The sequence below is a fragment of the Anguilla anguilla genome, chromosome 14, assembly GCF_013347855.1.
Source record: "Anguilla anguilla isolate fAngAng1 chromosome 14, fAngAng1.pri, whole genome shotgun sequence".
In the NCBI taxonomy this organism is placed as follows: Eukaryota; Metazoa; Chordata; class Actinopteri; order Anguilliformes; family Anguillidae; genus Anguilla; species Anguilla anguilla.
The window spans coordinates 10,882,788-10,897,928 of NC_049214.1; the positions used below are offsets into that span (position 1 = coordinate 10,882,788).

Below are 15,141 nucleotides of genomic sequence, written 5' to 3' on the forward strand. Positions count from 1 at the left end.
ATTACAGAGTGCAGCAGGAAGAGCAGCTCTCTGAAGCCCACACGCATTCATACTGCAGCAGCGTACGGCTGAGAGAAAACAACATCAAAACTAAACTGAGTGGAGTAAAAGCGTTTCTCCTCAGACCGCGTCCACGCCTGCCAGTGCTACCAGCCCTCCGCAGGGCCTCTCGGCGCTGGACCCCGTTTGGGTGGCGGGAGCGGCGGGCCTCGGAGCGGAGCCCTTCGTGCCGCACGCACGGCGCGATTAGATCAGACGCGGCGGGAGCGTCTCGCTGCCGCAGAGCCCTGCCGTCCGGCCGGCCGCCCGGTCTCGGCCCGGCTAACGGGATCGCCTCCGTGACCAGCGTTTCCGATGACGCGGCCGCAGCCATGAAACGCCGTGATCTCCACGTTCGCCCGAGCGCAGCGCAAAAGCTCCTCGTGAATATTCATTTCATTACGCGTTGGCGGGGGGGGGGGGGGAGTGGGAGGCGGCTACTGGACCTCCAGTCTCCGCCCGCGAGAACGTGAGTGGCCGACGTTCACGGAGCGCGCTCGTTAAGCCCCTCCCCTCCCACAGAGCTCAGCCAGAGGGGCTGACAGCGGGACTCTACACACACACTGTACCCCACGTGCCCCTGGGTAGCAAAAATAAAAATCAGAGTAGATCTATTATTTACATTCAGTGTGGAGGGGACAATTTCAGGTAAGCTATTATAAAGGTTGTGGTCATTACTGTGAATATTTACAATTCACATTATATTGTAGAAGAGCAGAAACGCTTTCAGACACTGGTGAAAAGGTCAAGGACAAACTGCTGAGCAAGAGCACAAACCAGCTCCCAGACCTGACATCCAGGAGAAAGGCAAAGGAGGTGACGCACTCTGACAGCACACAGACAGACGGGAGGTGTAGGCTCCCTACCTGATTCTCCGACAACCACATGGCAGTCAGCTGGCTCAGCTTGGTGAAACTGAAGGGAAGGTTCTTCAACCTGTGGAGAGCAAGGGGGACAAGTGTTACAGCCAATCACAGCAACAGAGACACATGTTATAACCAATTACAGCAAAGGTGCCATGTTGAAGCAGAGACGGTTTCAGCCGAGACCGATCAGACGGTAGCATCAGCCAAAACACACTTTCAGAAATGAATGGCAGCAAGAACTAGGAAATCTTCCATTCATTGTGAGTAACTGTGCCATGGATTACACAAAGGAGTGCTAAGCCTGTTACTGGGCAAAAAAAGGAATGGAAGTCAACTGGAAATTTCATTAAGGGGCTCTACTTAAACCCTGATAACGATGATAAATCTTTTATTCCCATTTTCTCTTCTGTATCTAGGAAAGAAAACTTGCCTGCCTCAATGTATGGTGAATCATGAGTCGTGATGACTAATACTTATCCAGCTAGAAAGCGGTTTTGATATGATGATGTTCCACTTTCGGCACCAAAACCATTTTTCCAACACACGGCATCTCATTTTATCAGGTTAGGACCGGAGCCGCAAAGTGCAACAAATGTAAAAAGCTAAGCTAATGCCCCTGAATGCCATTACACCATCATCCATTGTGCCTGCTCCTGCTGCCACATCTCCTCATTATCAAAGTATCTCTGGTAACAGTCAATAACAGCAAGAGGCTCATTTCATATATGATCGTAGCAATGAAGGTTACATCCATTCACAGCAAATGCAGGTGCGTGTAATGCCTTATCGCAGACATAGTGACAATAACGGAGGAACATATTACAACCAATCACATTAATGGAGGCGCACATCAGATCCAATCAGAGAACAAAAACACCAAACACCACTTCTCACTGGGAACAAAGTGATATCCTCTTTTCCCATGAGGCAGGCCAGTGTGTCCAGGAGGACTACGCAGACACTGCTGACGTTTATGTGATGGAAAAGAATATTTATTGACCAGTGTTGTCAAGGTTGAGCACCTTCATCAAGGACACCACAGCAGTTGGGAAGAATCCTGAGACAATATCAGGCACCGTGAATCACAGGCCAGATGCCTGCACACTGCCGTTACTCCTCCTTTTCAGATCAGACCAAGAAACACGTGACGCACAACACAACCAGTCCATCACATCTTCACAGTACCTTCAACATAAAAGTGGCAGGAGACTGTGTGTGTACTAGTCACACACATCACAGAAGAGAAGAAAGCCCAGCTCCCAGCAAAGCCCCCACAGCACCAATGACCCAGCGACACTGGCTGGGCTGCAGCCACAGGCTCAAAGCGCAGTACGCGTAACAGGAGTGACCTCATTCAACCTTAAACGGTACGCACTGGCGGAAATGAGCTTCCCCTTAAGCCACCCCATGGGGGAGTCGTCTGGCAATTTGTGTAGGAAATTGGGTTTGGAACCGAATGCATTTGCCTGTATCCAGTAGTTACGGATATCTGCAGGGAGATGCACGTAATTCAGAGCCATGGGCAGAACTGCACTGCAGAAAGCATAAACCAGACCGGCAGAGAGCTGTCCCAGGAGACGGGAGCGTGTTCACCCGTCATAACCTAACACCCCCCCGCCCCCGTGTAAATGTGCAGTAATGCAAGCCTGTCACTGAGCACAGCCAGACAGAGGGAGCGCCCCCTGCTGACAGGGGCCTTCCTGTGCTTTTCCATAGTCTGCTTCTTCAGAGTGCATGGATCTGTCTGTGGGCTACACCTGCAGCTCTCTTAAGCACTCATTTTATAACAAGCATTCATACAACACTAGTGCTGGTCACAAGAGTAACACAGGCAGATACAGTGGGACTGGTTGCATAGATGGGTACTGGACCAAAAATGGCACTCAGTACACGTACCTCTTTACCACCCAGCCATCAACGGAACAGCTGCCTGGGCATCTCTAAATACTGAGGCACATTCACACATCTGTTTGCTTTCCTGAACATGCACATGCACACAGACACAGACACACGCACGCACGCACGCACGCACGCACGCAGACACACACACAACTTCCATATCCATCTACTATAACTGTACAAACTACAGTGCAGTATGTTGAATGCTGCTGTTGACAAGCTTGGCGCTGATCCCAGGCCAATGCACACAATAGTCAACAGTGTTATTCTAGTCCAGTCCAAATCAACACCATACTGGAGAAACACTGCCTGCTCTTCCAACGGCCTTCCCACAATGCACCTCTCAGTTTCCCCACAATGCTGCGGGCTAGGTTCTACCGCAGAGGCGCTTGTTGGGGTTAGCGCCTCCGCGGGTCTGTTTACAATAGAAGTGCAGCGAAACAGCGATTATCTAACCCCTCTTTGTTTAAGAACCCATTCAGCGTTCAGCGGACGCTGAAGCATACATGGCGGATGACCGGGGAGCAGAGTGGGCCAAGCGAACGCACGCAGACAGGCCTGCCCATTACGACAGGCCTCTATTTGCCTGCCCGTTTGGTTAGCATTAGCGAGCAGGCCCTGCCTGCAATCCAGGCCTGTTATTGGGCCAATCGAGGCACTCGACACAAACGCTCGTGTGAATTCACTGGCCCCCTGCAGCAGTACATATGGACACATTTTATTACCTCAGCCAGTGATTGTGCCCACTGTTCACATGAACTGATGACAATGGGCCCCGGACTCTATAGGAGGCGAGCTCTCGAACGCACGCGTGGCCAATGGCTGGACACGATGACAATGAGGCAAGTGTGCGAAACGACGGAGTGAAACAACACGCACACGCCGCTGGTGGCTCACAGACAGCTCCTCCAGCCGCAAAACACAACTGCAGGAGCTAACATCAGCACCTGCTAACCAACACCGCAGGAGATCCACGCGATGAGCACACAGTAGCATCGCGTGTGAAACGAAACCGTGAAACAGATGCAAATCTTTAATTACAAGTATCGGGCGCAGTTGAGAACTATTCGTACAAAGTATTTTCACAAAGCTCTCGGCAGAAGTTCACAACGGCGAGTGAGAAGTTGCCGAAGTGACAGGAAGCTCCTTTATGGGCAGCAGCGTGGCTGAGCGGTAGGATTATTGCTACAGAGCGCGGGTTTAGCTCAATTCTTTCAGGTTGGAGTCTGCGGTCCTGGGGGTTCAGAGCTCCGCGGATCCAGGCGGGTCCTCCGCGGACGGCTCCGCCCGGGCCCTGAGGAGCCTCCAGCGCCCTCGGGCCTGGGAGCTAAGCGCTGGCGTGTCCCTCAGGAACAGCCTGGGGAAACTGGGTCAGAACAGCCCGTCCCCAAAGTCTCCCAGGGGGACCCGCTCTCCTCCCCGCCCCGCCCCGATAAGAGCAAAGCCAACCGGGACCGGCTCTTAATCTGCTGGTAACGATCCACTGGTGCGCATGGATCCCAAAGCCGGCTGGCTTGAAATGAAGGAGGGGGTGGGAGGGGAGGGGAAGGAGGTGGTGGGAGGGTTTAGGAGAGTAGGGGAGCGGAAGAGATGGGTGGGAGGGGCTAGGAGGGGTGGGGAGGAGTTAGGAGGGGAGGGGCAGAAGTGAGTGGGAGGGGCTGCTGCAGACTCACTTGTTGTCGCTCAGGTTGATGACCTTGAGCTTGCTCATGTCCCCCATCTCCTCCGGCAGGGTCTCCAGCTTGTTGGAGTGCAGGAACAGGACGGTGGCGCTCTTCCAGTTGCCCATCTGCGCACAGAAACAGGCGTCAGCAGGAGCCGCGGGCCCAGCCGTCTACACAACACGACCCCGGGGGGGGGGGGCGGGGGCGGGGGCCCGCGTGCGGACAGCTCTCGCGCGCGCTCACCTCCGCGGGCAGCTGGGTGAGGAAGTTGTGGTCGGCGGCGAAGGTGCGCACGTTGACGCACTGGCCGATGGAGGAGGGCAGGGCCTCGATCTCGTTGAAGCTGCAGTCCAGCTCGTCCAGAATCGTCAGGCTGAGGGGAGAGGAGAGGAGAGCGGAGGGTTCAGATCCTGCCTTGTGCCGGTGGGACCGTTTTTCTGAAAAAAATATTCTCATTCGTATTTCCTTTAAATCCCCAATTTGGAGCGCCCAATCTGCTGCCGGCCCCATCCTGTTGCTACGACACCGGGGGACTGCGGCATTAAATACTGTAATGGGCCCAGAGCCCGAGCATCAGAGAATTAAATAACTCCAATAACTGAAGTACTGAAGACAATGTTTCACGTCTGTGTTTCAATTACAGCCGAAGGAGAATGGTAATAATTAGCAGTAGAATCTGAAATAGAAAGCTCATTTCCAGCAGGCGCAGAAGGCCAGCCCCCCTCTCATTTTCGGAGAGGATCAGGCTCAGGTCGGCCCCGTTTCAGAGCTGACCGCAGGCACAGACTGGAAGCCTGTTGCTAAAACAGAGAAGGCCTCTCTCTTTAATGGGGTTTTGTACACAGCGGCTGTTCTGGAAAGCGAGATCCGCTGTTTGTTTTTTTTTCGCGGGCGACAGCCCCATTGCGACTGAGGGGTAAAAAAAGGTTATCCTCCGGTTCTCTACCAGCGCTGTTCTAATGCGCTTCTATTTTGGACCTAAAATAAATGGGCAGCACTTTCAGACTTCCTCAAAAGGACACAAATGGCCTCAAAGACCATTTTGTACCGTGCACCAAATTTAAAAGCAAGAAGCTGAATGCGCTTTGGCCAATGAGAGTTAGGTGGGAGGTACAGTGCGGTTATTTGATGACACACATAAAGCAGCAGGGGGAGAGAGGGGCTGAAGCAATCCCTAGCACTGTTTGCTGATCAGTGGGGGAGCCTGTCTGTAAGTCAATGTTTGCACTGTGCCCCACCTGCCGGGCAGGAAAGCCTCCTTCTCTGACAGCCAATCAGCATGAGATTCATGCACACAGGTCCCCCTGACAGCCAATCAGCGTGAGACACACACAGTTCCGACAGCCAATCAGTGCATGTCACACACAGAGTAACAGCTGACGTTCCACCCCCATACGAGCCCATAAATGCAGTGATCTCACTGTGTCCTCTCCATTAGAACACAGATGAGTTCCCGTTCCGACGTATGTATCGAGCAAAACATCTGCGCAGTAATCAACATACGAATACACAGAGCATGAAGCGTGACCTCTGACCTGCCCCATATTTTAATACCCCCGTGCTTAGCGTCAGATTCTACGTCTGCTCTGTGAAACGTGGGCTCAGGTCGCAGTGAGCAGAGCCAAAATGGATCCCAGGGTGAAGCGCAGAGCGAACGAATGAACAGGAAGATTAAACGATTAAGATTAATCAGCGCGCCGCACGATCCTCGCTGGGATTGAGCCAGAGGCCTCGCCATCGCGCATCCGTAATCCGCCTCAGCTGCTTCTCCTAATCTCGGAATAGGAAATCCGATTTGGCCCCGGGGATAATTGGGAAGTTTGGAAACAAACCAGAAAACCCGAACGCGCACAGAAGGGTTGGGGGGGGGGGGAAAAGGAAAGGAGAACTGTGACGGAGGGCTGCGTGGTGCGATAGGGCTGGCAGTCTGCGGTGCTCTGTGCCAGGGGCCGTGACCCTCTTGGGCGGGGTGTGAGAATCGCCGGCCTAACGGCACTCTAGCGCCTCCTCTGGCGGGGGGGGAAATCAGAACTAAAGTTCCTCATCGCTGCGATTGTTCACAGCAAAAGATGAAAGGGCCAAGAGTCAAACACGTGCTGCAGTCTGGAGAAAACGCATCGCTGTGGAGACACGGATCTGACAGGGAAGGCTCGCAAAGAAGATCAATACTGGATCATTCTGGACTGGAAGGTCGCGCTTACTATAACGCAATAAAGATCATATTTTGCGTTAAAGAGCATTAAAGATTTAATTTACAGAAAACAAATCAAACATTTCTTTTATGAAAATGAGATTTTAAAGAACCTTTCTTCTTTCATCTTTGACTTCATCAGGAGAACTAAGTACCCTTGGCTCATGAGGGTCATGAATGTGGATTATTTGGTTAGATTCTCTCAGCTGTTTAAGAGGATCCAGTTTGGCTTGTTTTTTTTATATGGACGCCACTTGGCAGGATCAAATGTCACTGACACAATGACCCCCATACGATAAGTACTGTGCAACTGCCCCAGCTGTCAGGACACGATCCCATTCAGCTCTGGATTAGTGTTAATAACCAGAACAGAAACATCAGAGGCTTGTGCCGCTCAAACAAAATATTTCTCCAAATTCCTCCATCTAACACCACCACCGCCAACAACCAGAACCGACGACCAATAACCACCAAACCTCTCCGCTGCTACGTGCTAGCGGCTGTTTTCTCTCAGCCTCCTGCGTGCTTACGGTCGAGGCCGGGATTCCCCCCGGGGCGCTGACATCACCCCAGCGAGCCGTCAGTGGTGGCCGGGAGCTCCCGGTGCCTAACTACGCCGCGCTGTGATTGGTCGCAGCGGCAGACCCTGGGCGCGCAGACACTCACCCTCCCACGGAGTCGGGCAGGTACATGAGCTGGTTCTCATCCACCTTCAGCGCCGTTAATTTCTTCAGGGAGCCTGAGGAAGAGGAAGATCAATCAGTCAGCCGGTCGAAAAAGGACACTCTGTGCTCGGAACCTTCCGGACTGCCTTCCGTGACAGATGAAATTTTTTCATTAAAAAAACGGAGTCTATGGAGGCACGAATGGCAGATATTTTCTTGTTGTCATCAGTACTACGACTGGCTTATGATAACTGCGCTGAACAGAAAAAAAATTAATTTCATCTGCGGTGCAAATTTTCCTTTTATCGGGTATTGAATTTTACAAACGGCTAATTTCTCGAGGAGAAAGAAAGAGGCCTTTCCCTTTACAGGAGTGTGCTGTTTGAGTTACGTTCATATCATGCTGTCTTGGGAGTTATTATGAAACACTACATTATGATCAACAGGACAGAAAATGAGCTCCTCTGTGGCAGTATAACTGCACATACGCGGTCATATTCGGAACGCTGTGTTCCCCACCATACTTCGGATGCTGTTACATTTTTTTATGTGCCGTTTATCTGATCTTATTTCAGGCGACACAGCAGCCATGCTGATTTGACGCACGCCAGCAGTTCAGGGGTAGCGCTGTGAACAGCACAGGTAGAGAAGAGTCAGGCTGGAGCACGGAAGAGGAGAGGGGTGCGTGGGGTGGGGGGGCGGGAGGGGGGCCTGATACTGCTACTGTGCGCTGCAGAGGAGCTACCTAAACGGGCGGACATCGTCCCGGCAGGAAATACAGGTGTGTTTCACGGTTTCACACAGCACCGGGGTGAACATGCGTCACGCAAACGGCATGTCCAGACACTGAAAAGACGGCTGAGTAGGCTCAAAGCCGGCTCGCTGTGGCAATGCTGGTGCTGCCTCGTGTTTGTGGGCCTGTCCCCGTTTGCCCGTAAAAAAGCTCCTTTTAACAACGCTTCGGTATTTATTTGCGTAGTAGGGCTCTGAATCCAGAGCGAACAATACTGCCTACATTTCACGTGTAATGCTGCAAAACAAAAGCACCAGTGGGATAAGTGCCTTTGCTTGAGAGAGCAGTGACAGCGGGCAACCCCGGGCCCCACACCTCTTTTGAGCGCACTGCTGCTCGGTTGCCATGGCAGCAGAGAGCAGTGGAGGAGCAGTGTCACTGGGCTGCTCTTCATTTCCTCTTGAGTGCGTTCAAACTCATGACCCCTCTCCACCTACCCAGGCTTTATTTTGGGCTGTCACAGCCCACAATCTCTCTGATGGACCCCAAACACATCATTTAAAGTGCAACATCCTCTATTTACCACTGTTTGTATGTGTGAGGGTGTTTTTGTGTGTGTGTGTGTGTGTGAGCGTGAGCATGAATGTGTGAGAGTGTTTGTGTGTGTTAGTGTGTGAGTGCATGAGTGTGTGTGTGTGTGTGTGTGTGTGTGTGTGTGTGTGTGTGTAAGTGCATGAGTGTGAGCGTGAGCATGAGTGTGTCTGTGTGTGTGTGTGTGTAAGTGCATGAGTGTGTCTGTGTGTGTGTATACTGTATTATACCTATGGACCCAGGCAGCTGGGTCAGGGCGTTGTTTGACAGGAGGAGGTCCTGCAGGTTCTCACAGCCAGAGATCTGCTCATCCACCATCTCCAGATTGTTCTTGGACACGTCCAAATAGGACAGCTGCTTCAGGGTCCCCATCATCTACAGGGACACACACACACACACACACACACACACAGAAGAAACACAAATGAAGTTAAATTAGCTCCTCACGTTGTAGCTCCATGGAAACCAAACTTGAAGCTGCGTGGTACAGAAGTGAAGTGATTGGAGGACCAGGAGGACGCGAGGGAAGGAGAGGGGGGCAGAGGAAACGGGGCCCTCACAAGCACAAAGCTGCTGAAGAGCAGGACAGAACACCCTCTCAGACCAGCACAAAAGCACCGCACATCTAACCAATGCAGACCACAGCAGCAGACGCTAACCCCCGCCTTCCACACATACATCAAACTCTCTTTGCGCCGTAATTGGACAGAAATGAATAAGTGACAGAAATGAAGGGGGGAGGGGGGGTTAATGGCCTATGAATGTCCTGACAGCCTGACGCTCACAATCAGACGCTGATTAAACCGCGTCCCGCGATAGCGGCTCTCGCGGGCCCCTGCGTGAGGAGCTTCATCAAAACGCTAATGAATGCGGAGAAACTGATTTCAGCGAGCAGAACACGTGCAGGCCAGCGGATCACATGTAAAGCATGTAAAGCCAGCGGATCACATGTAAAGCATGTAAAGCCAGCGGATCACATGTAAAGCATGTAAAGCCAGCGGATCACATGTAAAGCATGTAAAGCCAGCGGATCACATGTAAAGCATGTAAAGCCAGCGGATCACATGTAAAGCATGTAAAGCCAGCGGATCACATGTAAAGCATGTAAAGCCAGCGGATCACATGTAAAGCATGTAAAGCCAGCGGATCACATGTAAAGCATGTAAAGCCAGCGGATCACATGTAAAGCATGTAAAGCCAGCGGATCACATGTAAAGCATGTAAAGCCAGCGGATCACATGTAAAGCATGTAAAGCCAGCGGATCACATGTAAAGCATGTAAAGCCAGCGGATCACATGTAAAGCATGTAAAGCCAGCGGATCACATGTAAAGCATGTAAAGCCAGCGGATCACATGTAAAGCATGTAAAGCCAGCGGATCACATGTAAAGCATGTAAAGCACAGACACAGGGGCATGTGCACTTATTCATTTTATCTTTTTTAAACGTAACTTAAAGAATTTTTAGTCCAGTTTGTTGCTTTCTGATGCAGAGTGTAAATCGTTTAGTTGCTGTTTGTAAATTTGATTTGATTACTTTCGTCTATTCTTTAAAAGTTTGGGCTCGCCGATCTTAATCAGCAGGCACAAACTCTGGGCTGACTGATCTTAATCAGGGGGTAGCAGCCAGTAATTACCGCTAGCTGTGGCAACGCTCACAGAGGTCGCTAACGCTTTAATTACGACCTTTCTAATACGAGCTGGCCCTTTCAATGAGGAAGAATGAGACGGCTGCCTGGGTGAAAACCATCATGTCTTCTGAACCAACCCTTCCATTGATGAATCTATGGCTAAGGCTTCCTTTTACAATGCACCTGTCCCATATGTGCAACATCTAATAAAGAGTGAAAGCAGTTCTGGTATTTACGTACCCTATGGTAATTACTAATTAGCTCTGAAATGAGTTTGGTAAGAAGCAATTTTATTGGAATTTTAAGAAATACACTTAAATGCCGGCATTTCTTTAGAAAGTAACGAAACTATTCTGAATGGATAAAATAAAGGAGATCCAAGTTACTTTACTTGGTTTATTTAAGCAAAAGATTGTGGAATATAGCCGTATATATGCAAAGGAAACTAGCAGGAACAGACTTCCCTAGCCATCAAGGGGATTTGCCTGAGCGAAACCAGCAGGCAGTCAGCGATAAGAACACAACACTCAGTGCAGCTCAGCAGAAATTAATGTAACTGAAAGTTACTGTTCCCTGCACTGAGGTTTCGTCTAAAACTGAGCCCCACATTTGTGTGTGCGCGCGGCCCCCTTCAGAGAATATAAAACACCGGTGCAGCAGGGCGGAACAGGCAGGGGGACGTGTGCTACACAGGGCGTGTGACAGAGGAGGACAGCAGAGGAGAGAGAGAACACCGCCTTTACCCCAGGGAGGAAAGTCAGTCTGTTTCCATCCATCCACAGCTCCTTGATTCCTGTGAGCTGCTCCAGAACCTCAGGCTGGAAGAGAGGAAATAAAACATTCTTAGCTCAAATGCTACGACGTGCTGCAGTGTGCTTCAGCACAGCAGCTATGATGAGCTTCAGTGTGCTTCAGCACAGCAGCTATGATGAGCTTCAGTGTGCTTCAGCACAGCAGCTATGAGCTTCAGTGTGCTTCAGCACAGCAGCTATGATGAGCTTCAGTGTGCTTCAGCACAGCAGCTATGATGAGCTTCAGTGTGCTTCAGCACAGCAGCTATGATGAGCTTCAGTGTGCTTCAGCACAGCAGCTGTGAGCTTCAGTGTGCTTCAGCACAGCAGCTATGATGAGCTTCAGTGTGCCGCATCACAGCAGCTACGATGAGCTTCAGTGTGCTTCAGCACAGCAGCTATGATGAGCTTCAGTGTGCTTCAGCACAGCAGCTACGACGTGCTGCAGTGTGCTTCAGCACAGCAGCTATGATGAGCTTCAGTGTGCTTCAGCACAGCAGCTATGATGAGCTTCAGTGTGCTTCAGCACAGCAGCTATGATGAGCTTCAGTGTGCTTCAGCACAGCAGCTACGACGTGCTGCAGTGTGCTTCAGCACAGCAGCTATGATGAGCTTCAGTGTGCTTCAGCACAGCAGCTATGATGAGCTTCAGTGTGCTTCAGCACAGCAGCTATGATGAGCTTCAGTGTGCTTCAGCACAGCAGCTGTGAGCTTCAGTGTGCTTCAGCACAGCAGCTATGATGAGCTTCAGTGTGCTTCAGCACAGCAGCTATGATGAGCTTCAGCACAGCAGCTATGATGAGCTTCAGTGTGCTTCAGCACAGCAGCTATGATGAGCCTCAGTGTGCTTCAGCACAGCAGCTATGATGAGCTTCAGTGTGCTTCAGCACAGCAGCTATGATGAGCTTCAGTGTGCTTCAGCACAGCAGCTATGATGAGCTTCAGTGTGTGTCACAGTGAATGAGTGCCCCAAACCTACTACTGAATGGCTTATGGAACACAGACAGGTCTGCACAAAATACTTTAGAGGTTCCTTTCACATGAAATTCAACTTCAGTTTGTCTGCGACGGTATTCAAACCATGTGACGTTGTGCGCCTGAAACCTAGGCAGGGTGCTGCTGCTGCTGAACAGACTGCTGGGACTTAATGGGGATTTTAACCAGCACTGGCATTCAGCTCCAGCTGAGAACGCTGGACAGCTACAGGAGGGCGGAAGGGAATGGCGGTCAGAGGGCCCGCCCCCTCCGCCGCGGCGGCGGCCTGACACACTCACCACTTCCGCGAACTCGTTGCTCCCCAGGTCTAGTCGCTCCAGCTGGGTCAGCTTGTGCATGCTTCTGCAGAAGGGAAAGCCAGAGAGATCAGCGCATGAGCTCTCACCGCACGGTCACAACACACCTTCCAGGGGACACCCTTCCACACCGCTTAAAATCAAACGTGCTTGGAAAGAAAGCCCAAGACAGCATGTCGCTAATGTCAAGTGGGAGATGAGCCATTCTAGGTTTCACTATGACCGGGGGGGGGGGGGGCCGCACTGCTCGAAATAAACCAGCAGAGGGCCTACATCCAGGAGGCTCACCTGCATGGAGTAAAACCTGTAATTGTTCCAAATGCTACGCAATGTATTTATTGGCGGTTTTATTGCCATTACAGTAAACATTTCAGCCCAACCCCGAGAGAAGAACCATAAACCAAAACCCTTTGTCCCGTCTCCGCAACCACTTTTCGCCACGTACTGTTACCAGGAAGAAATCAACACCAGGGGCAAAAATCCACTGTTGATGCACATACAGATCATCGTTTCAGTTCTGGTTTGAAAACACAGCCAGATAATCACATCGGCTAAACCAGCGGCAAAGCTTCCCACGAGCCGGCGCGCTTCACATTTATCCGGATTTATCCGGCGATGAGCGCAGCGCGACTGTGAAGCCGAGGGCTTTGCCTCTGTCTCCGGTACACGGACGAACAACGGAGCCGCGGCCAGATGATTAATTCAAATACACAACTGTTTGTTTCACGCGTGCAAAATGAAATTCGCAGAAACCGAAATCTCCCCCGAGCGCGATCGCCTGGGCCCAGGAGAGGATCTGGGGACCTGTCGCGTTTCGTCTCTCGCGCTCGCGCTCGCCGCGCGACGAGCGGATAAACACTTCAACCCTCGGTGATGCCCGCGTCGCGGAAATCAGGATCAGCGACCTTGGAGCGCCACTGAAGAGCGATCCACCTACACCACAGTAAACACGCATCTACGACGATTATTCTTTTCATACTCATTTTTTACAAGAAAACTTAATGGAGGTTACGGGCCGCTATTCTAATTAATTATAAGTGGCCGTATCGCGGGCGACGCGTCCTGCGCCGCTGATGAAATTGTTCGATGGCGAGTTTAACGAGGTAGCGTTTCAAATCAATGAAGAGGGCGCGGAAGTGAAAATGCATATTGTGACTCATTTCGCTAATTACGCGATTCTAAATTGTGTAACCCTCCTGCCACTTCAGCATCGAGAGCAGAGCTGTCAGTCACATCACGCACAAATAAATGGAAGTGCTTGTTACGCCGGTGGGGAGAGTCAGGGAGGAGAAACCAACATGCTCTCTGTAGCAACATTAATATTGAGAAGCCAGTATGTGGAGTCGTTGTGGAGTCGAAAAAGAACCAAAACGCAGGGGAAAACGCACCACCTTCAATAAACGCACACATTACTTTTTTAATACACGGGGGAATAACCCAGACTTGAACCACAACAAAATAATTGCTCCAGTTTCTTTGAGCCGATGTGCACGCGATTGCACGCGAGTGCGCGAGTATGCTTGTCAATGTTCATAAATAAATTCCCTCCACCTGACATTACCCCTTTCCCTTCCCCTTCCCTCCTCCACGCTCCAGCGAAACCAGTCAGTTTGGGGAAAAGGGGGGAGGCACTGAGCCACACTGCTCCCTACGGGCCACCACGAGCAGTCAGAGGGAGTTTTCTCCCAAGGAGCACCACCGCGTAGCCGCACCGACTCCTCGAAACTCGAGGAGAGAGAGCGAGCAGCTCTTACAAGCTGTTGCGGCCTGTGGCAGGGGGGGCGGCCATTATGTGACCTGGAATCTGAAACCATGGCGACTGGGTTACTCCTTCCTCATTCGTTTCTCACGTAAGCCATGTCCACAGGCTCTCCGTTTGAAACCTCACTGCATTTTCAGCCTTAAACACCCACGGTTCATGATCCATAAAGGCGCGAACTTACTTTGGCAAATTCTTCAACTGGTTCTCTCTCAGTTCTAATATCTGAAGTTTGGTCAACCTGAAGAGAGCAAAAAGACAAATTAAACCGCTGTTGACCGAAGGGGTTCACATAGCCTTGCGTACATGAAATCTGTTTTTGTTAAAAAAAAAACAATTTTGTTAAATGAACAATGAAAATATATAATTCTTTTAGTTTGTGTCCTTTATTTGGAATGTCTTTATTATAAATTGGGGTTTAGATAAAGATTTTATAGGTTTATTTTAACATTTTATACAAAAATAATGCCCATCCCCATAGGGTTCACAAACTTTCAAGCAGCACTGTATATGGAAACAGGTTTCCTGTGCGTTCACACTTCTGAACCTCACCAGTATGGACTGATGTTCTCACACTGGTTATACAAGCAACCACCTGGGTGCTCGGCCTCACAGCCAGGAAGTGCAGATGCAATAATCACTGCGGGATCGGACTTCCTGTCTGAGACGTCAAAGGGGCGGTCTTAGCAGGGGGGGGGGGGGTTGTGCTCGACACGGAGTCTCGGGGGCGTAGACGATCTGAAGCTCACGTACAGCCCGCACCCCCCAAAAACTCCCCAAGGCCACAGCAGCGGGGCAGCCATGACTCACCTGCCGAAATTGGCTGGCAGAAACTCCAGGAAGGCATCGTTCAGATACAGCTGAGTGAGGCTGAGCAGCTGGGTGAAGCCTTCTGGGAGCCTGTGGAGACATGGGAAATGTAGGCCATGAACCCATCAAGGAGAGGGAACGTGTGTAGACACAAGTGCACACACACACACATACGCAGGCACGCGCACACACACACACACACACACACCAT

At 51.0% G+C, this 15,141-nt stretch overlaps 1 protein-coding gene across 1 annotated transcript in view; it reads right to left on the minus strand.

Moving 5' to 3' along the window:
* Positions 1 to 15,141, minus strand: part of erbin (erbb2 interacting protein) — an 89,852-nt gene that overhangs the window by 16,724 nt on the left and 57,987 nt on the right. The window contains 9 exon segments of the mRNA XM_035390222.1: positions 906 to 975; positions 4,478 to 4,593; positions 4,712 to 4,841; positions 7,326 to 7,398; positions 8,879 to 9,023; positions 11,022 to 11,096; positions 12,344 to 12,407; positions 14,305 to 14,361; positions 14,931 to 15,020. Coding sequence (XP_035246113.1) covers positions 906 to 975; positions 4,478 to 4,593; positions 4,712 to 4,841; positions 7,326 to 7,398; positions 8,879 to 9,023; positions 11,022 to 11,096; positions 12,344 to 12,407; positions 14,305 to 14,361; positions 14,931 to 15,020 — 820 coding nt within the window.